Below are 26,981 nucleotides of genomic sequence, written 5' to 3'. Positions count from 1 at the left end.
TGACATACACTTACAGTAAGTGGCAGGAAAATAAGTCATCAGAATATCGGTGTAATAAATCCCACTGACTCAGGCTTTGTTCTCCCTGACACTGCCTATTCTACTATCTGTGAGTGCTGTGTGCAGAATCTACAGTGTATTTCTACTTTATTGGGGAGGGTGGACCACCTACCAACTTGCTGACTGTTTTCAATAACAATATGGAGAATTGCGGATACAATTAGCTTCCCTAGCCCTGTGAGGATATACAATGGTAGAGGCAGAGAACAGGTTTATATCACCACTGTGCGTTATCCGCAGCGCTCCTGTATGTTCTCCCCCTCTGGTTAGATATTACAGACAGGATGGTGCAGTATAATAACTACTCACACTATGGCGGACAATACATCAATAAACCTGCAGAGAGCACTGAGGTTATTGCTCCATAGAGATGACTGGAGTGACCTCGCTGTGCCCTCTGGGAGGCGCTGTACCATCAGTGCCCCCGTGGCTCCTCATGCCCCGCCATCCTCGGCTACACCTCCCCGTAGCGCACAGTAATGAGAGCGGGTTACATAAGAGCTTGCATTAAGCCTCCCCCTGCCGCTGTGCAGTAATACCCTGGAGGGATCAGGCGGCGGAGCACACAGATGATTACCGGAGTTCCTCTGAGAGGACGGAGCAGACGATCTCTTGGAGCTGCTGTAATTCTGTGCGCTGGATACGACCGGGGTGAGCGCGGGCGGCGGTGGCGGCACACTCTGAGCGCTGCTCTTACCGACCTGGAAGAAAAGATTTGTAGCGTAATTAAATCCTTGTACGTTGCGAAGCTTTTATAATTCCATTACAACCTAATTACAGGATGAAGACGGCGGCGGAAGGTACAAATCCCCGGTCAAGGGCGCCGTCCGCGGAGAAACACAGTAAAGGGAAGCGGCTTTTACTGGGAAATTTATGCAGAATTTTTTCTTTTCTTTACAAGAGCACTAAAAGTAAAAACAGACTGAACAAGGTGCAAGGTCTAAATCAATGCAATGCATTACTGAGCTGCAGCACATTGGGGGAGGGGGGGGCGTGCATGTATTATATATGGCCAGGATGGGAGAGAGAACCATCATTCTTTAACCCCTTAGACCTCAATGGCCTCAAAACCTTGGCTATGTCTCAATCTGTAAGGCAACTGGCTGCAGTAGGAGCCTCCCCCCACTGCTGGGTCTGCCCTAACCTGAGGAGTATAAACTCTGCAGAATGAGTACGACCAGGTACGACAGCAGAGTAAAAGAAGGCGCGGGCTCTATACAGTGCACGGCCATATCTTCCATCATATCTGCACCATTGTAAATCCGCACACAATATACCTCGCTTTATGGCGCTTCATTAGAATTAGGAGCGCAACGCCTTAAGCAGATGGCCTGGAAGAATCTCAGAAGACGCCACTTTCTGCCTCGTCCTTTATTTTATGTCACTCACAGGGAGACTTTGAAATCTTCATGTGAGTGAAGATCCAATATTGATATGCAACATTGTGCAAGGACTGCAATAGAAAATGGTCACCGCGCGGAGCGCGGCCGCACATCTGTGCCGTGTCTTTCAGTGACCTTGTCTGGCAATGGACCTTGTCATTGGCATCTTTGATGAGAGACTGGGAAGAGAGTGCGCCAGGTGACCCAGAGACCCCGGGGTTATAGAATAGCAGAACCTTGATGGGTAGGGAATTAGTAACGAGTGCACATAGGGCTATAGGATGCTAGAACATACGGCTACAATAAATGTGTCGCAGGTTAGACGGTTCTTTGGTGATAATTCAGCCACAATGCATCTGTATGGCCACCATGTCCTACTACATTTCCCCTGTAGGGGCCGCTGGAGGGTAAATGTCTGGCAGGCGGCCAAATTCTGAAAGGGCTTGTGTTTGACAGAAAGAAGAGAATCCCGAACAACAGGAACCACAGAACAGAATCGCTCTCCACGGCCGAGACATCTCAGATAAATCGCCATATCTCCGGTATACAAAGCCGAGTACGCAATCCAGAGCCGGGCACTTCTATTAACCCCGTGGTACGTGAGCAGAGGGGTCTGTAAGGATTGGACATAATGGACTGCAATTAGGACTTTGCTGGGATTAGCGATTTCAGAGGACGGCGCTTATTAAGAGATCGTCTTAGTAACTACCCGCGGCTGTCAATATCTGTATGTGCGAGGGATCGTCATTCACGGCTCGTCTGCTGCAGATCAATGATAGAGGAAGCCGGAACATCCAGAGGCGACACGGAGAGCAGGTCTATAACACAAAGCGTGGGGTGTGCGGGCGGCAGCATAGTCCACCTATACACAAAGTGCATCGTACAGTCCACCTATACGCAGAGGACATCCTATAGTCCACCTATATGCAGAGGACATCATACAGTCCCCCTATACGCAGAGGACATCCTATAGTCCACCTATACGCAGAGGACATCCTATAGTCCACCTATATACAGAGGACATCCTACAGTCCACCTATATACAGAGGACATCCTATAGTCCACCTATATACAGAGGACATCCTACAGTCCACCTATATACAGAGGACATCCTACAGTCCACCTATATGCAGAGGACATCCTATAGTCCACCTATACGCAGAGGACATCCTATAGTCCACCTATATACAGAGGACATCCTATAGTCCACCTATATGCAGAGGACATCATACAGTCCCCCTATACGCAGAGGACATCCTATAGTCCACCTATACGCAGAGGACATCCTATAGTCCACCTATACGCAGAGGACATCCTATAATCCACCTATACACAGAGGACATCCTATAGTCCACCTATACGCAGAGGACATCCTATAGTCCACCTATACGCAGAGGACATCCTATAGTCCACCTATACACAGAGGACATCCTACAGTCCACCTATACACAGAGGACATCCTATAGTCCACCTATACGCAGAGGACATCCTATAATCCACCTATACACAGAGGACATCCTATAGTCCACCTATACGCAGAGGACATCCTATAGTCCACCTATACACAGAGGACATCCTACAGTCCACCTATATACAGAGGACATCCTATAGTCCACCTATATACAGAGGACATCCTATAGTCCACCTATACGCAGAGGACATCCTATAGTCCACCTATACGCAGAGGACATCCTATAGTCCACCTATACGCAGAGGACATCCTATAGTCCACCTATACGCAGAGGACATCCTATAATCCACCTATACGCAGAGGACATCCTACAGTCCACCTATATACAGAGGACATCCTATAGTCCACCTATATACAGAGGACATCCTATAGTCCACCTATACGCAGAGGACATCCTATAATCCACCTATACACAAATCTCTCTATGTAAAGGGTTTTCATTCCTTGCAGGTGTCTTAAAGGGACAGGTACACGATTTGTTCCTCTTTGTTCAGGAATCTTACATTTGTTACACTGATATTTACCTCCTGCATGCCACATGGAATAAATTCCATTTGTGACCGATCCCTTTAAGAAACTGTAAAAAAATCTTCAAGGATTTTCAAATCATTAAAGTGACGGCCATTCTATATTAGTTATTTCTCTTCAGGTCCCACATTCTGCACAAAACATCTTCCATTCCTTTTTTTCCCCACAGATAATTGAGAAATTCCTGGCTGTTCACCATCTCCACTAGGGGGAGCTCCGGAGCTTACCGACTACACATTCAGATCCATGGGTGCTGTATACATCTGTGTATGTAGTGAGCTCCCCCTAGTGGTGACTGCAGACAGAATCTCATCATATAACTACAATAATGGAGATTTTATCTGTAACCCTTTATAGGATATAAAAAGAAGCAGCGAAGTCCTGGAAATGGATGAAGCATAAGAAAAGTGTGAGGTGTCTGAGCCATCAGTGCGAAGCCTCAGAAGGGCTGTGAAGAGATCAGTCATCAACATCAGCGAGAAAACACGTCCGCACCTGACTGCCCGGATGGGCTTTCCTGGACGACAGCCAAGACGAGACTCTGAGCCTCCCGATCTCCAGATGAACAAGTCCCTGTGCGCACTGAAGATAAAACAGAAGAGACGTTACAGCCAGAACAAGAGGAGAGGCCACAAGTATAAAAGACAAGAGCCTGCAGGGAGGGAAGGGTTAAAGCAGCCAACAGAGACCGCAACAGATGTGAGAGATACGAGAGGACACGCAACGGAAAGAATAAGACGCAGCAGGAGACGGAGGCCGAAATCTAGAGAGAGTCTGAAGACAAAGCGAAAAGATACAATATATGTGATATATAGTACATAATATATACCTGACACCAGGGGAATTACTATTACTGAGTGCAGCTCTGGAGTATAATACAGGATAAGTAATGTAATGTATGTACACAGTGACTGTACCAGCAGAATAGTGAGCGCAGCTCTGGAGTATAATACAGGATAAGTAATGTAATGTATGTACACAGTGACTGTACCAGCAGAATAGTGAGTGCAGCTCTGGAGTATAATACAGGATAAGTAATGTATGTACACAGCGACTGTACCAGCAGAATAGTGAGCGCAGCTCTGGAGTATAATACAGGATAAGTAATGTATGTACACAGTGACTGTACCAGCAGAATAGTGAGCGCAGCTCTGGAGTATAATACAGGATAAGTAATGTAATGTATGTACACAGTGACCGGACCAGCAGAACAGTGAGCGCAGCTCTGGAGTATAATACAGGATAAGTAATGTAATGTATATACACAGTGACTGTACCAGCAGAATAGTGAGCGCAGCTCTGGAGTATAATACAGGATAAGTAATGTAATGTATGTACACAGTGACTGTACCAGCAGAATAGTGAGCGCAGCTCTGGAGTATAATACAGGATAAGTAATGTAATGTATGTACACAGTGACTGCACCAGCAGAATAGTGAGCGCAGCTCTGGAGTATAATACAGGATAAGTAATGTAATGTATGTACACAGTGACTGTACCAGCAGAATAGTGAGCGCAGCTCTGGAGTATAATACAGGATAAGTAATGTAATGTATGTACACAGTGACTGCACCAGCAGAATAGTGAGCGCAGCTCTGGAGTATAATACAGGATAAGTAATGTAATGTATGTACACAGTGACTGTACCAGCAGAATAGTGAGCGCAGCTCTGGTGTATAATACAGGATAAGTAATGTAATGTATGTACACAGTGACTGTACCAGCAGAATAGTGAGCGCAGCTCTGGAGTATAATACAGGATAAGTAATGTAATGTATATACACAGTGACTGCACCAGCAGAATAGTGAGCGCAGCTCTGGAGTATAATACAGGATAAGTAATGTAATGTATGTACACAGTGACTGTACCAGCAGAATAGTGAGCGCAGCTCTGGTGTATAATACAGGATAAGTAATGTAATGTATGTACACAGTGACTGTACCAGCAGAATAGTGAGCGCAGCTCTGGAGTATAATACAGGATAAGTAATGTAATGTATGTACACAGTGACTGTACCAGCAGAATAGTGAGCGCAGCTCTGGAGTATAATACAGGATAAGTAATATAATCTGTACCTGTAGATAAATGCTATATATGTCTTATAACATCGGAGTCAGGCATTTGTATGCACTTCCCTGCACGGTTTTTACCTTCAGTATGGTGGCCACCACTTCCTGGGATGCGTTGCGGACGTCCTCGCCATTGACGGACAGTATCTGATCTCCTTGCATTAGTCTCCTATCATAGTCGGCGGCTCCTCCTTTCACAATGTCGGAGATGAAGACTCCGCTGCCGTTCCTGGATGACAAGACATTAAACATTCATGTTATTCCGGGTCGGACTCTGCACATCCATCACGTCCTCTTCGCCGCTAGCTGCAATTGTCACCATAATAGTCAGGACAATGAATATATTTCATCTGGTTACAGAATGAGGCGTCAGGACATTGGCGCAGTCTATCACATGGCCTGGGGCACAAAGTTCTACTCAAGTGGTTGACTGATACAAACCGGCTACGGAGAAGGAAGGTTTCTGTAAAACATATCCAGTACAGAGAATACGCTGTACTCCAGGGGACACCACTAGGGGGAGCTCACAGCACTGGGGTTTCCACAGCTCTTATTCACCCCAATAATAAATCTACACACAATAAAGCTCCAGAGCTCCCCTAGTGGTGGCAGCAAGTATTCACAATTCTATCATTCCTTACAGTTACTGCCATATTTCCAGCTTACCTCTTACCCACAATGCTCAGCCCCAAACCTCGGCCGCTCTTCTTCTGCAGCTCCACATGGAAGATATCCAGGTTCTCCTCATCTCTATACTGTGCCTCGTCTCTATATACCACCAGCTGCACCTTCTGGGGTGTCTGTCGGAGAGCGGTGATGGCGTCCTCGTGTGACGCGTTCCTCAGATCCATGCCATTGACCTGGAATAACAAGTATGTAGGTTACAGGGAACCCTGCGGGCGAGGCCGTGTCACATGGACATACTGAATCTACTCAATAAGACTATACTGCGCATGCGCTGCCTTCCTGCTACTTAAAGGGTCTGCGCCCATGCCAGAGATTCTTCCCCATTCTATCCCCGCCAGTCTGTAGTCCTAGGATTCTGCTTCATGCGCCACACCCGGCCTGAGCAAAGGTTCCTAGCTCCGAGCATCCTATAAAGTTTGACCTGTATGCTACAACCTGATTTACTGAGTACGACCGTCACTTGTGTTTCTGACTTCCTTCCCTATTTATTGAGCTATTTGCACAATTGCACAAAAACCTGCATGTATAATTTTCCAAATCTGCAGACAAAATCTACGTATCAGCAATACGGCATGTGCACTGTTTCCAGTCACTGCCAGCAAGCAGAGCCCCTGACCATGGGGAGGAATCCTAGGGCAAAGTCTCTTATAAGTGGCGGCCATTGTGATGCCAGACACAAAGGCAGGGGAGGCAGCAGGAGCCGCTAAGTTTCCGCACCCCGACCCGCTGTAATTCCTCCTGACAGGTCGACATTAGCAGGAAACAATGTCTCTCCCTACAAAGCTTCACCGATACATTAACAATTCATCCCGCAGCGAGCGAGCACAATTACATCGCAAGCAGCAAGACTGCAACAAAGCTCCTGTCTGCGCTGTGCGAGCGGCTGATGGAAAGCCCACCGGAGACCACCGCTGCCCTGAATACCTAGGACCGGTGCAGACGTGCAGGACCGGGCACAGGGCTCAGTATTCGGCACCTCTGCTACCGGACGCCATCCCCAGCTACATTCATGATGAATGATATCCCCCAGCGATACGCCGGCGACATCCGTCTTCTCCGGATACAACATTACAGCGCTCCGTGTTGGTGGATTTCATTAGATTTCTGCATCACAAGTAGATATTTCTGCCAGTGCTAATGGATGTGCTCTATATGGCGGAAATATCAGCGTGAGCGGCGAGGAGCAGAGGCCTCCGAGAGACAGTCTACAATATATAGACAAGGGGCGCACGGACGCCTCACATGGTGCAGATGGACGTTTGGACCCTATGGGGGTCACTATGTCATGCACATGTCTAGGGTGCAGATATATATCTGCCCCCGTAGTTATACCCCTGCCTGGAGGGCTGGACTATTGGACAATCCCACTTGTCAGTATCTTTGTCTCTCTGCACTATTATATAGCATTTATGTAACCGCCACGAACAGGTCAACCAATCCTCCTGTATAAATGGACGAATGCTTCCAGCGCCACCTAATGGTAAAGAGAGCAAGACTACCCATTATATAATAAATTACTAGATCTCTACAGCGCCACCTACTGGGGAAGAAAAGCAGATCATCTATCCATAAGAAATGCTCAGAAAACCTAATGGCCGGAGGAGGGCAATAGACTGAACACCTGGTGCAGCCCTAGATTTAGGCGGCCAGTGTCGTGCTGACATCTCCATGGCCCCCACACTACTAATGGGGTTCCCATACCTCCAGAATCTGGTCCCCTGCCCAGAGCCGTCCGTCCCTGGCGGCAGCGCCTTCTTCATATACCTCGTGTATCACCACGGCTTCCTGGAAAACAGAAAGAGTACAGAGTCAATCTACTCTTATACTCCAGTCACAGCTCAATCTGCACTCAAAATTCTGCTGCATACTGTAGAAGAATCTGATAATATCTAATACACACACAAAGTGCCTGAGCTGATGGCATCAAAGCCAAGAGGAAAAACTAACCATTGCATGCAGCTCTGGGTGTGCTTAGAGTATAAGATCCCACCACTGAGCACAATGTAACATACACTGACACATCATGCGGCAGAACGGAGATTATACAGCCAGATACACTGTGATTGCAGCTCTGGAGGTGGCTGGTGTGTGAGACATGATATGACTGTGATCTGTATAAGCAAACGATTAGAGTCCCTGGAATATTCTGTCAGATTATAAGAGGGGGCGACACGGGGCAGTAAGATTACAGATGTGTATTGTAATAAGAGGGTTCATGTATACCGCCACACCGTGCCACACTTACCAGCGGCGTGTCCTTCCCTCCCACAATGCTGAGGCCAAGGCCAGAATGTCCTTTGGAGATCTCAATAGTCATCTCTTGTCCTGGGATGATCGGACAGGTCGCAGGATCAAAATGTAACAAAGGAGACGGAACGTTTCCTACAGGAGAGAAAGTCAAGACGTAACACTACAAGACCCAGAAGTCTCTGGACAGCCCACCCTCAATATAAGGCGTAATATATATAAATATAGCAAGGACGTAGACCTACAGGGCCCTGATGCATGGACGGTACATGGGCCCCATACCAACATAAACTGGAATCTGACGGGTTAATATGGTAACACCACTGGATATTATTTGCCCCTTTATAGTTTGCGCCTTACTGTGGCTGGAGATCTCCGGTTCTGGCACAATATACGGTGCGGCTGGTCCGAAAGAGATATCCTGGGGACTATACGGGATCTTAGTGGTCTTGGACTGTTTCAGCTGACTGACCAACTACACGAGGAAGAGGAAGAAAGAAAAAGAGGGGAAAAAAATCAAAAAGTGAGAAAAACCCAAAATACCAAAAGTCATCATTATATCATATACTGAGATCCACTGTACAAGTGACATGTACATATAGCGGAGTCACTATAGAATGTAAACTGTGTGCGGTAGATGTAGTGAGTAACCAACAGGGATATACCTTATCCAACACATCCTGATCCTCCTCTGGATCCAAAGACGGGTCAGTGAATCTCACCTTACTGTCCTATAAAAACATAACAGGACAAAATTATCTAAGCAGAGGTCATCACAGATCATGTATACGGTTATATAACTACTATAATACTGCCCTATGTACAAGAATATAACTATTATAATACTACTCCTATGTACAAGAATATAACTACTATAATACTACCTATGTACAAGAATATAACTACTATAATACTACCTCCTATGTACAAGAATATAACTACTATAATACTACTCCTATGTACAAGAATATAACTACTATAATACTGCTCCTATGTACAAGAATATAACTACTATAATACTACTCCTATGTACAAGAATATAACTACTATAATACTACCTCCTATGTACAAGAATATAACTACTATAATACTACTCCTATGTACAAGAATATAACTACTATAATACTACTCCTATGTACAAGAATATAACTACTATAATACTACTCATATGTACAAGAATATAACTACTATAATACTGCTCCTATATACAAGAATATAACTACTATAATACTACCTCCTATGTACAAGAATATAACTACTATAATACCGCCTCCTATGTACAAGAATATAACAACTATAATACTACTCCTATGTACAAGAATATAACTACTATAATACTACTCCTATGTACAAGAATATAACTATTATAATACTACTCCTATGTACAAGAATATAACTACTATAATACTACCTCCTATGTACAAGAATATAACTACTATAATACTGCTCCTATGTACAAGAATATAACTACTATAATACTACTCCTATGTACAAGAATATAACTACTATAATACTACTCCTATGTACAAGAATATAACTACTATAATACTGCTCCTATATACAAGAATATAACTACTATAATACTACCTCCTATGTACAAGAATATAACTACTATAATACCGCCTCCTATGTACAAGAATATAACAACTATAATACTACTCCTATGTACAAGAATATAACTACTATAATACTACTCCTATGTACAAGAATATAACTACTATAATACTACTCCTATGTACAAGAATATAACTACTATAATATATTCTTGTACATAGGAGTAGTAACTACTATAATACTACTCCTATGTACAAGAATATAACTACTATAATACTGCTCCTATATACAAGAATATAACTACTATAATACTACCTCCTATGTACAAAAATATAACTACTATAATACCGCCTCCTATGTACAAGAATATAACAACTATAATACTGCCCCCTATGTACAAGAATATAACTACTATAATACTACTCCTATGTACAAGAATATAACTACTATAATACTACTCCTATGTACAAGAATATAACTACTATAATACTACTCCTATGTACAAGAATATAACTACTATAATACTACTCCTATGTACAAGAATATAACTACTATAATATATTCTTGTACATAGGAGTAGTAACTACTATAATACTACTCCTATGTACAAGAATATAACTACTATAATACTGCTCCTATATACAAGAATATAACTACTATAATACTGCTCCTATGTACAAGAATATAACTACTATAATACTACCTCCTATGTACAAGAATATAACTACTATAATACTACTCCTATGTACAAGAATATAACTACTATAATACTACTCCTATGTACAAGAATATAACTACTATAATACTGCCCCCTATGTACAAGAATATAACTACTATAATACTGCTCCTATGTACAAGAATATAACTACTATAATACTACCTCCTATGTACAAGAATATAACTACTATAATACTGCTCCTATGTACAAGAATATAACTACTATAATACTACTCCTATGTACAAGAATATAACTACTATAATACTACTCCTATGTACAAGAATATAACTACTATAATACTACTCCTATGTACAAGAATATAACTACTATAATACTACTCCTATGTACAGGAATATAACTACTATAATACTACCTCCTATGTACAAGAATATAACTACTATAATACTACTATGTACAAGAATATAACTACTATAATACTGCTCCTATGTACAAGAATATAACTACTATAATACTACTCCTATGTACAAGAATATAACTATTATAATACTGCCCCCTATGTACAAGAATATAACTACTATAATACCGCCTCCTATGTACAAGAATATAACTACTATAATACTACTCCTATGTACAAGAATATAACTACTATAATACTACCTCCTATGTACAAGAATATAACTACTATAATACTACTCCTATGTACAAGAACATAACTACTATAATACTACCTCCTATGTACAAGAATATAACTACTATAATACTACTCCTATGTACAAGAATATAACTACTATAATACTACTCCTATGTACAAGAATATAACTACTATAATACTACCTCCTATGTACAAGAATATAACTACTATAATACTACCTCCTATGTACAAGAACATAACTACTATAATACTACCTCCTATGTACAAGAATATAACTACTATAATACTACTCCTATGTACAAGAATATAACTACTATAATACTACTCCTATGTACAAGAATATAACTACTATAATACTGCTCCTATGTACAAGAATATAACTACTATAATACTGCTCCTATGTACAAGAATATAACTACTATAATACTGCTCCTATGTACAAGAATATAACTATTATAATACTGCTCCTATGTACAAGAATATAACTACTATAATACTACCTCCTATGTACAAGAATATAACTACTATAATACTACTCCTATGTACAAGAATATAACTACTATAATACTACTCCTATGTACAAGAATATAACTACTATAATACTGCTCCTATGTACAAGAATATAACTACTATAATACTGCTCCTATGTACAAGAATATAACTACTATAATACTACTCCTATAACATGGATCTCTGCAGGTTGTAGAATTTTCAGAATAAAATTGCTTTTCTAATCTGTTAATCTTCTCGGGATGAAATATAAAAAAAAGTTTACATAAACATAATTACTACTGTGATCAGGTTTGCATATCTTTGGGCTCGCCGATTATGCGTCTTCCGCCTTCTATAATCTCTTTATACCGCGTTGGACTTTTCTATGACAATGATTTATCCGCCGAGAGTTGCAATGAAGATGACAGTGAGCTTCAATCAGTGAGCAAATCTCTGGTGAGGTCTGGAGACGTCTCTATCAGCTCTGGAGTCATCTGGTGACAGGTCCTGAGGGGCGGCGCAGACACTGTCCTGTTATGCAGCACCGGCCTCTTACCTCGCACACCGCCAGACAGTTAGACGTTTCCTCCGGGGCTTATTAGTATCGGTAATGGCGGCTGTGATCTCCTCCGCCTCCATCTCACGGCTCAGAGATTGTTACATTGTTATTTCTAAGGTTTACTTGTCTGGAATCTAAATGTATTGTGTGTGTGTGTCTGTATGTATGTATGTATGTATGTATGTATGTGGGTCTATGTGTCGTATGTTTGTATCCGGTGTAGTCTTATTCTGCAGTACCTGCTAAGATACCAAATAATAGAATACTATGTGCATAAGTTTTAAGCAGACATGGATGAAACTGCACAGTAGAAACAAAAGGGTTAATGGTTATTTTTGTTAATGAAGAAAATGAAGTGACTACAGAAAAGAGAAATGTAAATCTCATCAATATTTTGTTGTGACCTTTGCCCTTTGGAGGAGGAGCCCTGGAAGTGATGATCCGGCCCCCACAGTTATAGCCCTGATCTCATCATTGTCCAGTCTGTCTGGGATGACATGAAGAGACAGACGGATTGGAGCAAGAAACATCCACAGAAGATCTGGGCCTAGTTCTCCAAGATGGCGGCGGGAACAACCTCCCTGCCCAGTACTGCCAAAAACTGTCTGCAAGTACCGATAAGAAGGCAAAGGGCAAAGGTCACCCCGAATATTGATGGGATTTACATTTCACTTTTCTGTGTTCACTATCATACGACTCATTATACCGCTTTTCTTTCCATTTCCTATAACCCTTCTATTCTTGCTTTGCAGCATTTTATCCACATATGCCTAAAACTTCTGCACAGTAGTACTGTATATGATTTTTCTCTCTTTATTCAGTTTTATATAAACCCTTTATAATAAATGTCGGCTCTTTAATACATATTTATAATGTTCTTTTTCTTCTTATTGCTTTGATGAAACATCTTCAGATTTACGGCGGCGGCGCTGTGCGGTATTTCTATTAATGAAGACGCATTATCTGTTCTCGCAGCCATACTTGTCTCCAGGCTGCAGAACATTCTGATCCAAGGTCGTTCTGTGGAGTGTGCGCAGATTCTGGAGACATTGGGAGAAGATCATTCCCGGGTACAAGATGAACATTTCCAAGTCACGAAATAGGACTGAGGAGTTGCTGCCAATGCTGTAAGTGGTGGTGATGGAAGCAGAGCTCAGGGTCAAGTGCCCGGGCCTGCTGCTAGGGGGATGGTATAGCCACTGGGGTAGGGGGGGTAAAACGGCACAGCCACATGGGAGGGAGGTGGAACCAAAATTGGGAGAAGCATGCCTGCCAACCATCCCGGATTTGGCCTGAAAGTCCTGCTTCCATACCGCTGTCCCGCACAGCTCCCACTAGGTCCCTTTAATGTCTTACTGATCAATCATTCCTCCAATCACCCCCTGCTCTTATAACAGATAAAAGGCTCTGGTGATCGGAGGAGCGCTTTACTATGGTACAAGGACCTTCTGTAACATCACACTGTCACATGACTAGGTGGGCGTGTCAGTGTCCCGTGCAGTGAAGAGATGTATGTAAGGTACTGAGAAGGGAGGGGGGGATGTGAGATGCAGGATGGAGAGAGAAAGTGTGAGTGTGTGTGTGTGTGTCTGTCTTGTCTGTGTTTGTCATTATACTGGGGGCTGAGATGGAGGGGGGGGACATGAAACTGGGGGCAGATGAAGGGGTTATATGAAACTGAGGGAGAAATGGAGGGGGAGATGAAACTGGGGGCAGAGATGGAGGAGGGGACATGGGAAATGTGGCAGATGAAGGGGGCACTGAAACTGGGGGACATTAAACTGGGGACAACTGGAGGGGGCATTAAACCGTGGGAGTAGCTGTAGGAGGACCTGTCTGCCTCTAGTTACCCCCAGTTTAATGTCCCCCTCCAGCTACCCCTACGGTTTAATGTCTGCTTCTAGTTAACCACCGTTTAATGTCCCACTTCATCCGCCATTTATTTATTGCCCCTCCAACTACCCCCATTGCTAATGTCCCCTCCAGCTGATCCAGTTTCATGGAGAGGGACATTACAATGTGGAGACATATAATGTGCGGGTGACTGTAGGAGGATTATACCGTATCAACATAAAAGTGGGCGGAGCTAAATTTGCTGCAGCGTGCCGCACATTTTATCCCTCTTTCTATTGTTCAAACATGGGGAGTTGTGGAGAAGTGATCAGATTGGGCAGGAGATGTGACAGCTGGTGCAGGGGGTCTCTTAATTCGGGACCCCCCAGACATTATCTATGTAATACACTATACTATATATTTGGCATTTCTGACACATTACACTCACCGCGGGTTTGATCTCGGGATCTGTAAAGGTTTTCATAAATTCAGTCAATCTGGCCTCCTCAGTCATGGTGGGAACGGTGAGACCCGGCTGATCCTAAAGACAGAGGCGAAAAGTTAGTCAAGGTCGGGTCACAGGTGGAAATCCGGAGGTGCTGAGACTTCCTTTGCAGCATGAGGTGTGCGCTTTATGGCAGCTACGAAGAATAAGAGGAAAAGACAAAACCAACGTTCACAGATACAACAAGAAGCTTCGGAGACTCTATATAGGGGACTGAGATGTAGAACTGATCAGATCTGTAGGGTACTCAGGCCCCCCCACCAATCTGTACTTAGAGGAAGCTGCAGACTCTTCACTGCTTACCAAGAACAGCGCCACACCCTGTATAGTGGCTGTGCTTGGTATTGCAGCTCTGATCCTTCAATTGAATAGGAATGACAGGTCACATGGTTAACGAATATGGAGACACTGACTTGCTTTTATCGCTGCGCCGTTGCTACTTTGAACAGCTAACTGGAGGGCGTGCGGAGTATCAGACCCTCACCGCCCCTATGGAAATTAAGTCATTACATTGGGAGGAGAGAGGAATAGAAGATAATGAAGATTTCACTCCCCCCCCTCTTAATTTGCTAAGATTCCCCAAAATCCCTACCCCCCCCCCACCCCACCCCAATGGTCCCGGCTCCGTACACCCTGCCACATCACCAGAATGGCGGATGTATACTCGCCCGGGATTATTTACAGCATAAAGAATAAAACTGGCGCAGAGCGGATACGTGGAATCTGCTGACCCGTCCTTAACCTGAAATATAAATGTACAGAATCCAAGAGGAAGGAATAAATAATGAGGCGGCCGCGAGAAACGGAGAGATTCCCGAAGCGTTCATCTATTATATAGTCATATACGTGTCACATGTGTAATCGGCAGAAAAAGGAGCAATGTAACATAAATAGGCCATAGGATACTAATGTCATATATGGCTAATACATCATCAGATACCAATATAACAAACCTGCATGAGGAGGAAATATGTAACACACTGGTATCCAATAATACATTTACTCTTCATGTTAGATTAGTATCCAGTGATGTATATTCTTCTATATAACACATGCAGAGCAAATATACAGGTAACAGCCTGAGGAAACAGAATATATAGGAAATACAATACCGTAGGACCGGCATACAAGTCATGTACCAGGAGGCTCCTCCCATTATTATATCCAGCAACGTGAGCGGTAGAAAGTCTGTATACAGAACCAGATCACTGAGCAACAGGGTGACAGAACCAAAGGACGGGCGTAATACAGATCCCATAATATCAGGAGGCTATAAACCAGAATCCAGAGACATGGCCGTACAAATGTAGAATGATCCCTTATAACAGTGGTGACACTCACCTGATGAGAGTACGGGGTGCCGGCTGGTACAGGAAACGGGCTGATAGCCATCTGATCAGCGGCATCTTTATTCCTGAAATATGGAAGGAGGAAAAGATTACTTATAGAAGAGTGACTGACCGCACATAGGAGCAGTATTATAGTAGTTATATTCTTGTACATAGGAGTAGTATTATAGTAGTTATATTCTTGTACATAGGAGTAGTATTATAGTAGTTATATTCTTGTATATAGGAGTAGTATTATAGTAGTTATATTCTTGTACATAGGAGCAGTATTATAGTAGTTATATTCTTGTACATAGGAGTAGTATTATAGTAGTTATATTCTTGTACATAGGAGTAGTATTATAGTAGTTATATTCTTGTACATAGGAGTAGTATTATAGTAGTTATATTCTTGTACATAGGATCAGTATTATAGTATTTATATTCTTGTACATAGGAGCAGTATTATAGTAGTTATATCCTTGTACATAGGGGTAGTATTATAGTAGTTATAGTAGTTATATTCTTGTACATAGGAGCAGTATTATAGTAGTTATATTCTTGTACATAGGAGGTAGTATTATAGTAGTTATATTCTTGTACATAGGAGTAGTATTATAGTAATTATATTCTTGTACATAGGAGCAGTATTATAGTAGTTATATTCTTGTACATAGGAGCAGTATTATAGTAGTTATATTCTTGTACATAGGGGTAGTATTATAGTAGTTATAGTAGTTATATTCTTGTACATAGGATCAGTATTATAGTAGTTATATTCTTGTACATAGGAGGTAGTATTATAGTAGTTATATTCTTGTACATAGGAGTAGTATTATAGTAGTTATATTCTTGTACATAGGAATAGTATTATAGTAGTTATATTCTTGTACATAGGAGCAGTATTATAGTAGTTATATTCTTGTACATAGGAGTAGTATTATAGTAGTTATATTCTTGTATATAGGAGTAGTATTATAGTAGTTATATTCTTGTACATAGGAGCAGAATTATAGTAGTTATATTCTTGTACATAGGAGTAGTATTATAGTAGTTATATTCTTGTACATAGGAGTAGTATTATAGTAGTTATATTCTTGTACATAGGAGCAGTATTATAGTAGTTATATTCTTGTACATAGGAGTAGTATTATAGTAGTTATATTCTTGTACATAGGAGTAGTATTATAGTAGTTATATTCTTGTACATAGGAGTAGTATTATAGTAGTTATATTCTTGTACATAGGAGCAGTATTATAGTAGTTATATTCTTGTACATAGGGGTAGTATTATAGTAGTTATAGTAGTTATATTCTTGTACATAGGAGTAGTATTATAGTAGTTATATTCTTGTACATAGGAGTAGTATTATAGTAATTATATTCTTGTACATAGGAGCAGTATTATAGTAGTTATATTCTTGTACATAGGATCAGTATTATAGTAGTTATATTCTTGTACATAGGAGGTAGTATTATAGTAGTTATATTCTTGTACATAGGAGTAGTATTATAGTAGTTATATTCTTGTACATAGGAGCAGTATTATAGTAGTTATATTCTTGTACATAGGAATAGTATTATAGTAGTTATATTCTTGTACATAGGAGCAGTATTATAGTAGTTATATTCTTGTACATAGGAATAGTATTATAGTAGTTATATTCTTGTACATAGGAGCAGTATTATAGTAGTTATATTCTTGTACATAGGAGATAGTATTATAGTAGTTATATTCTTGTATATAGGAGTAGTATTATAGTAGTTATATTCTTGTACATAGGAGCAGTATTATAGTAGTTATATTCCTGTACATAGGAGTAGTATTATAGTAGTTATATTCTTGTACATAGGAGTAGTATTATAGTAGTTATATTCTTGTATATAGGAGTAGTATTATAGTAGTTATATTCTTGTACATAGGAGTAGTATTATAGTAGTTATATTCTTGTACATAGGAGGTAGTATTATAGTAGTTATATTCTTGTACATAGTAGTATTATAGTAGTTATATTCTTGTACATAGTAGTATTATAGTAGTTATATTCTTGTACATAGGAGTAGTATTATAGTAGTTATATTCTTGTACATAGGAGTAGTATTATAGTAGTTATATTCTTGTACATAGGAGTAGTATTATAGTAGTTATATTCTTGTACATAGGAGTAGTATTATAGTAGTTATATTCTTGTATATAGGAGTAGTATTATAGTAGTTATATTCTTGTACATAGGAGTAGTATTATAGTAGTTATATTCTTGTACATAGGAGTAGTATTATAGTAGTTATATTCTTGTATATAGGAGTAGTATTATAGTAGTTATATTCTTGTACATAGGAGTAGTATTATAGTAGTTATATTCTTGTACATAGGAGTAGTATTATAATAGATATATTCTTGTACATAGGGGCAGTATATAGCAGTTATATTCATGTACATAGGGACTAGATTACAGTAGGTTATGTGTACACATAGCAGTATATTGTTGAATACCCCTGACACATTGATGCTGATACTTTGTCAGGCTGATTGTATCTTGTTATATATCACAATGTATATTCTAGGTCTTGTTTTCTAAACAATGGATACATTCCCCAGTGTAAAATACCTGAAGATAACGTCATTAATAAGCTATCACCTTGTGGCAGACTAGAGGTAATAGTCTGATTAGTCCAATAAACAACAGAGCCATGATATTTGGACTACGTGCCTGTATACCATCACTACATTGTAATAATACGTTCCATACAGTTATACAATACAAGTACACAATAATCTATATAATTACAGTCAGATATTACCAGCGTACAGTCGGCACATTATAGTAACATTACATGGCTAATGATATATTCTGCCTGTTTACTACAATGTATCATAATAAATTATCAGCAGATTCCAAACTTCTCCTGACCTGTGCAGGCGGCATCGTCTCCGTATTCCATCCCTAATAACACTAATGCAGTGCATGGTACCAGGTGGAGGGTCGGAGGCTGCACGAGGAACATTCGCCAGAGACAGAAAACAAACACGCTGCCTCATTATATGAAAACCGAAGGAAATAAAGCCGCTGCATTCCCCTGTGCAGCTCAGAGCTACGTGCAGGAGGGAGAATCCACACTGGCCGTATACAGCGCCGTCCTCTGCTACCGTATACGACTATTACAGACTGATCTGTACAGATTTACAATAACTGTATCCTAGAATAGATCATCTGAAACCCAGTTTTCTATTTGCCACCCCATTGTCCGCAGTTCTTATTACATGAATGTCTATGGATTGCAAAGATTAAAGTGTGTAGAATGAAAACCTGACGTGGTCCTGGATCCATAACCTATAGACATTGTGGTGTGAATACTGCTATACAGATCAGGCAGAATACATTCAGTGGCGGCCTGTAGTCTGCTGTCAGATTTATAGGGCAAAGGATTGCAATCTGCCCTGCCCTAATGTCACATTGTATCCACATCATATCCAGAACACAAGAAATACAACATTCTGTGAATGCAGTAAAGATACAAAGTTACAACTGTACAATATCAACCTTCTAATAGGAAGCCGCAGTGTATAGGGCTCAGTATGTGTAATACGTCATCTATGAGCCCATCAGGTCTCTATGATACGTAATACAGAATATGATGTATCAGCCCCAGGATCTGACCCGGCCCTCAGAGGATTATCGCATAATTAATTACTTCAGCAATTAAAATCTGAAAAAATAATGAAATAAGAGAGAATCCGATTGCATCACAGAGATGTTTATGTAGGTGGCGGTTTTATGTAGCAGGGGGTGGGGCCAGAAGCTTTGATAGGGGTGTGGCCATTGCATTTTTTTTTTACAATTTTATTTAGTTTAGTTTCTTTAGTTTAGTTTTTCTTTATACATTGTGTCCACTTCATTAAGTCCTAAGGTGGAGAAATCGTGTCCATGGAGTTGTACTAATATAAGGCACAAAGGTGTAAGTGAGTGATAGATTGTGCTATCAGATGATACCGCCGCTGTCACCGCCGCCACGTATACAGCATCAGTCACTATGTAGTATTATGGAGCCCCCTGTACACGAGACCCCCGTGGTGTTATAGACCTCAGGCTGGTTCTGTGCTGGTTACATTCATCTCATGGTATTGCTGATATTTAGCCAGTAATGAAGTGACAGTCACAGCGACGTACAAGACTCCATGTTGCTTTACTACATTCTGCCTCCAGCAATGAACTAACAGCCGATGATAAACAGATATCAGGTCCCAGGACACAGATTAATGAGAGACGTCTGATCCTGAGCGGCGTGCGGGTGGTCGGCGGTACTGGTGTATACAAACAACAAATACACAAGATAGATAGATAGATATTATATATGGAGAGAGGTCACAACAGTGCAAAAGAGGGCAGGACAGTACAAGAGAGTGCACGGGAACAAGAGTGTATAGAAAGAGCAAAAGAGAGGGAGAGTATTAGAAGGCGAGCAAAAGAGCGCAGCAGTGCGAGAGCGAGAAGAGAGCAAGAAACAGGGAGAAAGTGTAAGAGAGAGCATAAAAGTGCAAGAGTGTGCAAATGTGCAAAAATACAGAGGGCAAGAGAGCGCATAACGGTACTGTATGTTCACAAGGGGGAATCTGCTGCTGATTTTGGGACAGATTCCACCACCCAATATTTCAATGGAAGGCAGAGGTCGGAGCAGGAGGCTGAAGTATTCTGCTCCATCTTACTGCAGATACATCTGGGCCTGATCAAGAGTGGAAGGCCAATATTGGGGCAGAAATGAAGAAGAATCCAAGGCAGACGTCCAACTCATATTCTTCTTCATTTTCCGCCATGTGAACATATAACAGTGCAGGAGACTGCAAAGGAAAGACAGTAAAGTGATAGACAAGGCAGAAGAGAGCGATAGAAAGCCTAAGAGTGCACCAATCAGTGCTGGAGTCGGCCCTGGCCAGGACAATGGACGTCACCGCCACAGAGGGGTCCGGTCTGGGGGAATTCATCCAATAACACTTATTCTGTGTCTAATGGAAAGTTTTACAATTCTTTCAATAGTCTCTTACTTTTATTATCAATTTCTCATGATATTTAGGCTCCTAGACTGGGCAGACTTACCTTGGTGACCATCATGATCTTGGATTAGTGTACCAGGAGGAGGACATATAGCATTTTTTAAGCATCCAGGAGCGCAACTAAAAGTTCACCGGTCCTGGTGTAAAGCTCATCTTGGGCCCCCTGTGCAGCTTCCCAATTGTCAGCCGTGTCCCATCTGTACATTTTAGCAGCATTTCCATTTCCCTTTTCTTGTCTATCCAGCCCAGACCACCATGATGTCTTCTTCACATGATCATGCCCATCCGCTGTCAGTACACCCCAACATAATAATGGTGCCCCTTTTTGTGCCACAGTCTCCCCCACAGAATCCCTCTGGCTATACGCTGCTCACCAGCTGCTACTTTGCCACTAGAGGGTTATGTTCCTCCTTTCTGACAGTGGACGGCTGTGGATCATACCGTAAATCTCAGTCCAGGGCACCAGAGTGTAGGGGGAACACATTTATGAGGCACAGACTGTCAGGTATCAAAAAGAAACCAGAAAAGAGATCAAAGACGTTTATTCAGCCCGTGTGTGGTGAGGGGACCTGTGGGCCCCCCTCCCGGATTCTGGGCCCAATGGCTACTGTTACCATTGCAAAGCTTATAACGACACTGTAGTGTATTATATCCCTACCCAGCCACATATATTTTTCCAATGATATGATGGAAGCCTCTTAGTCTTATACAGAAGTGAAGATAAATCTATGTCCCCCATTCCCCAGAGACGATGTGTATTACAAGATGTGTGGGGCGAGCATACAGATTATAGCAGGGTATATAGGTATATATAAGCGGGGGCCATAGTGCGGTGGAGCTGGCTCGCCATTACCCTGCACTTCTATTCATTTTAGGAGCCGCCCGTGCCTGACGCTCTGCGGTAGATAAAGCCTCGAGGATTTCATTACATCCAAAGCAAGAGAAGGAAATTAAACCCAACTTTATGGGGACTCTGGTAAGCGGAGGAGATAAGAGGAGAACGTGAGCGGCCACATCGGCTAGCGACTGAAGAGAACACAACCACAAAAGTGCCGCCAAATACGAAGAACATCCCAATAGCGCTCCGCTGCTGAAACGTGAGCCCCTGTACAGTCTGGATACCAAATATCACTAATCTCTGGGGAAGTGGAGGGGTGATCAATATAAGCTCCAACACCCAGCTTTCCCAGAGGCCTGAATGGTAAATCTATAAAGAAATGCAGCAATACAAACAACAATCCGCTGCGATATAGCCATGCAGGACACAAGTCTATAACTTAGCAGAGGTACCATTCAGGATCCTGGGACAGCTAGATGACCATCCTGTATTAATGGCCATTTTTGCTGCCACTCATCTTTTCCAGGGACAGATCTAACCATCAGATATAGTTGGGTTGAGCATTGCACTTTGTGGTATCATCCGGCAGCGCATTGTGTAATGATCTGAGCTTTGACCTAAATTGCCTGAACATATCATCTTTTACCAGACATGAAAGGGATGATGGAGACCAGGCGGCCGCGCTGTGATTTCATGGCTGACAAAACGCTGCCGCGATCAAACACGACCTGACGGTAAATCATATTGTGACCAAAGACTGTAAAATTAGCATCAGAGGCCGCGCGGACTGAAGAGCTGACAGCACGGAGATGAATGTCAATCTACAGCTGGTTACACTGTACACAAAACCCTTCCACATGAGCGAGCGATGGCAGGAGCGCACTCCGAGGGTCCGGGGGGTCCAGGGTCTGCTTTAGGAATTTAAAGGGGAAATCCAAATTAATAAAACATCTACTATAAGAATCAGAAGATTGGTGGAGAGGCACACGAGACGACTGCGACACGGGATTGAAGATGGAGACATTGTGTGACTGACTACTTTGTATATTTGGTTTTATTCTCCTTTTAGACAGAAAGCTACTTGCTAGTATCTTATACAGTAGGGCATGAAACCACTGGACACCAGGAACCGATGCATCAAATCACTGGACACCAGGGACTGGTGCATCACATCACTGGACACCAGTAACCGGTGCATCAGTGCACTCTACTTCAGGGACTGGTGCATCAAACCACCGGACACCAGGGACCGGAGCATCAAATCACTGGACATCGGGGAATGGTGCGTAGAACTGATAGACACCAGGAACCAGTGCATGAAACCACTGGACACCAGGGAGTGGTGCATCAGTGCACTTGACTTCAGGGACCAGCACAGCACATCACATCACATCACTGGACACCAGGGACTGATGAATTACATCACTGGACACCAGGGACTGGTGCATCACATCACTGGACACCAGGGACTGATGCAACAAACCACTGGACACCAGGGACTGATGCATTATATCACTGGACACCAGGGAATGGTGCATTACATCACTGGACACCAGGGACTGATGCAACAAACCACTGGACACCAGGGACTGGTGCATTACATCACTGGACACCAGGGACTGGTGCAACAAACCACTGGACACCAGGGACTGATGCAACAAACCACTGGACACCAGGGACTGATGAATTACATCACTGGACACCAGGGACTGGTGCATCACATCACTGGACACCAGGGACTGATGCAACAAACCACTGGACACCAGGGACTGGTGCATTACATCACTGGACACCAGGGACTGGTGCATTATATCACTGGACACCAGGGAATGGTGCATTACATCACTGGACACCAGGGACTGGTGCATTACATCACTGGACACCAGGGACTGGTGCATTATATCACCGGACACCAGGGAATGGTGCATTACATCACCGGACACCAGGGACTGGTGCATTACATCACTGGACACCAGGGACTGGTGCATTACATCACTGGACACCAGGGACTGGTGCATTATATCACTGGACACCAGGGACTGGTGCATTATATCACTGGACACCAGGGACTGGTGCATTACATCACTGGACACCAGGGACTGGTGCATTACATCACTGGACACCAGGGACTGGTGCATTATATCACTGGACACCAGGGAATGGTGCATTACATCACTGGACACCAGGGACTGGTGCATTACATCACTGGACACCAGGGACTGGTGCATTACATCACTGGACACCAGGGACTGGTGCATTACATCACTGGACACCAGGAACCAGTTCATCAAATCACTGGACACCAGGAACCGGTGCATCAGTGCACTTGACATCAGGGACCAGCACATCACATCACTGGACACCAGCAAATATGCAAAGAGCAGCAGCGCATTTATTTAACTCTTTATGGGGATTATAGTCGTGAAATATTATTTCATTTCTAAAGTTTCAACTTCCATTTCAGCTAAATAAGAAAAAAAACTAATAAAAGCAGAGCGGGGGATGTGTGTGGGGGCCATCATGTACTGACCCGAGGACAAGGACAGGAGACATCACACAACTACGGCTCCATCCCTGCTCATAACTTCTCCGTCACAAACCTCCCTGAGACAATTACAAGGAGGACGGTTCAGCTCCTTCATAAACGCTCCTGGAGGCAAAACCTACAGATCTAAGGAGAATACTGATGTCTGGGGGAAAGCGGCGGGAGTGAAAGACTGTCTGACAACTGCCCAGTGTGAGCTATAGCAACGTACAGTGAAGCAAAAGTTTTAGGCAGGTGTGGAGAAACTGCTGCGCAGTAAGGAATAGAAGGGTTAATACTATCTTTTTACCAATAAAAGAGAGATGTAATTCCGTCACTGTTTGTTGTGACCTTTCCCTTTGCAAGTACTAAGAAGATCTGATGACAGGCAGACAGTTTTTGGCAGGGAAGTTATTCAAGCCGCCATCTTGGAGAACGAAGCACAGGTCTTCTATGGATGTAGGCTTGCTCCAATCCTTCTGCCTAAAACTTTTGCACCATACTGTATATAGATAAATAGCTATTCCCTTATAGAATCTTATTTTCATTGGGAGCGGTATAGACAACAGCTCGGGTATCTTATTTCTTGGCGTTCCGTCTTAGCAGCGACGATCCGGTAATTCTCCAGGATTTGGGGACTTCTCTTCCCCTTCTATGGCCGCTGAGTATGACAGCAGGCACCAGTTATAGCAGCTTGTATTCAGTCTATGGGATGTCATCCTACATCGGTGTATATGGCAGGGAATCCAGGGGACGCACGCTCTGCGTTACCCTATTATTAGGTTTATAAAAGTAAACTAATACAATAATTCCCCTGGACACTCCCAATGACGCGCCCTCCACCAGCAGAAGGGAAGTGTCAGGCAGGAACAGACAAGGGGGTGTGTCCCAGTGCTCCAAACAGAGGCAAACCTTGTCAGAGCTCAGACCCACGCCCCCTTGCCAGCTCCTGCCTGACACCACCCACTTGACAATCTAAGTCATCATATCAGCACATTTACAGCATTGATGGCTCAAGAACAGTGCGGGCTAGAGAAAAAAATCCAACTGTATAAGAATCAGTGGAAGACAATCTCTATGGACGCAGCATTAGGGGGTGGAGTCAATAATTACAGATGGTGCCAAATGGAGCAGTGTGGTAGTATAAAGAATAGGGGAACAGCATGAAGAAAACGGAGATCGATTCCGGACCATCTCAGCCAATAGAAAGAAAATCCACATTAAGAAGAACTTAATCGTGTAGGAGCGGGTGGCCTGGGCTGAGGTCCGGCCGCTCTCCGGGGTGTCTTGTAGGGTTATCATCTGCCTTTAGTTTAATAATTTTTCCCCTCTACCACAAAGCATCTTCACAGGGCTGGTACAAAGGGAACTCAGCTCAGATATGCAAATCTTCTGCTGACTAAGGCGCTTACTTAAATACAAAATTAGGTCTTTTGATCTCTCGCTGCGAGACGTCTTCATATTAAAGCGCCGCACACAATGTGGATAAAGTTCTTACAGAAACAGAGAATTCCGTCCATTCTTAAACAAGGACTTGGTCTAATGGAATTAAAGTGCGTTAGAAGATCCTTTATGGGGTTTGGATCATATTGTCGTAAAGTGGACACCAGGGACTGGTACATGAAACCACTGAACACCAGGGACTGGTGCATGAAACCACTGGACACCAGGGACTGGTGCATGAAACCACTGGACACCAGGGACTGGTGCATGAAACCACTGGACACCAGGGACTGGTGCATGAAACCACTGGACACCAGGGACTGGTGCATGAAACCACTGAACACCAGGGACTGGTGCATGAAACCACTGGACACCAGGGACTGGTGCATGAAACCACTGAACACCAGGGACTGGTGCATGAAACCACTGAACACCAGGGACTGGTGCATTAAACCACTGGACACCAGGGACTGGTGCATTAAACCACTGGACACCAGGGACTGGTGCATTAAACCACTGGACACCAGGGACTGGTGCATTAAACCACTGGACACCAGGGACTGGTGCATGAAACCACTGGACACCAGGGACTGGTGCATGAAACCACTGAACACCAGGGACTGGTGCATGAAACCACTGGACACCAGGGACTGGTGCATGAAACCACTGGACACCAGGGACTGGTGCATTAAACCACTGAACACCAGGGACTGGTGCATCAAACCACTGGACACCAGGGACTGGTGCATCAAACCACTGGACACCAGGAGCCAGAGCATTGCACCACTGGACACCAGGGACTGGTGCTTTACAACACTGGATACAGATTAATTTAGGTTATCAATTTTCTTGCAGCGTACCCAAAAATTTATCATGTAACCTCAGAGTAGGGGAGTATAACCTACCCAAAATGGGACGTATTAAAATATAGCCTTTATTGGTTCAATTAAAATACCCAAAGGAACAAACAAAAATTTCCCCATTAAAAAGAAAAAGGGAGAATAGACAGAGTAACACGTCTCTGAAATTGCTACGCTAATCGTATAGCATTCACCACTAGCAGCTACTAGAGAACCCCA

At 42.7% G+C, this 26,981-nt stretch overlaps 1 protein-coding gene across 1 annotated transcript in view; it reads right to left on the bottom strand.

Annotated features, from left to right (window-relative positions):
• The window catches only part of PATJ (PATJ crumbs cell polarity complex component), a 150,656-nt gene that overhangs the window by 17,937 nt on the left and 105,738 nt on the right, over positions 1-26,981 (bottom strand). The window contains exons 31-40 of the mRNA XM_075287116.1: positions 16,061-16,133; positions 14,663-14,755; positions 9,111-9,176; positions 8,806-8,920; positions 8,444-8,580; positions 7,900-7,983; positions 6,178-6,371; positions 5,593-5,740; positions 3,937-4,023; positions 638-761 (exon numbers count right to left, since the gene is read on the bottom strand). Of these exons, the coding sequence (XP_075143217.1) occupies positions 638-761; positions 3,937-4,023; positions 5,593-5,740; positions 6,178-6,371; positions 7,900-7,983; positions 8,444-8,580; positions 8,806-8,920; positions 9,111-9,176; positions 14,663-14,755; positions 16,061-16,133 (1,121 nt within the window). The remainder of the gene's footprint in view (positions 1-637; positions 762-3,936; positions 4,024-5,592; positions 5,741-6,177; positions 6,372-7,899; positions 7,984-8,443; positions 8,581-8,805; positions 8,921-9,110; positions 9,177-14,662; positions 14,756-16,060; positions 16,134-26,981) is intronic.

This window comes from Leptodactylus fuscus, chromosome 9 (assembly GCF_031893055.1).
Source record: "Leptodactylus fuscus isolate aLepFus1 chromosome 9, aLepFus1.hap2, whole genome shotgun sequence".
NCBI lineage: Eukaryota > Metazoa > Chordata > Amphibia > Anura > Leptodactylidae > Leptodactylus > Leptodactylus fuscus.
Note: the sequence above shows the minus strand (reverse complement) of the source record. Positions and strands in the feature narration are given on the sequence as shown.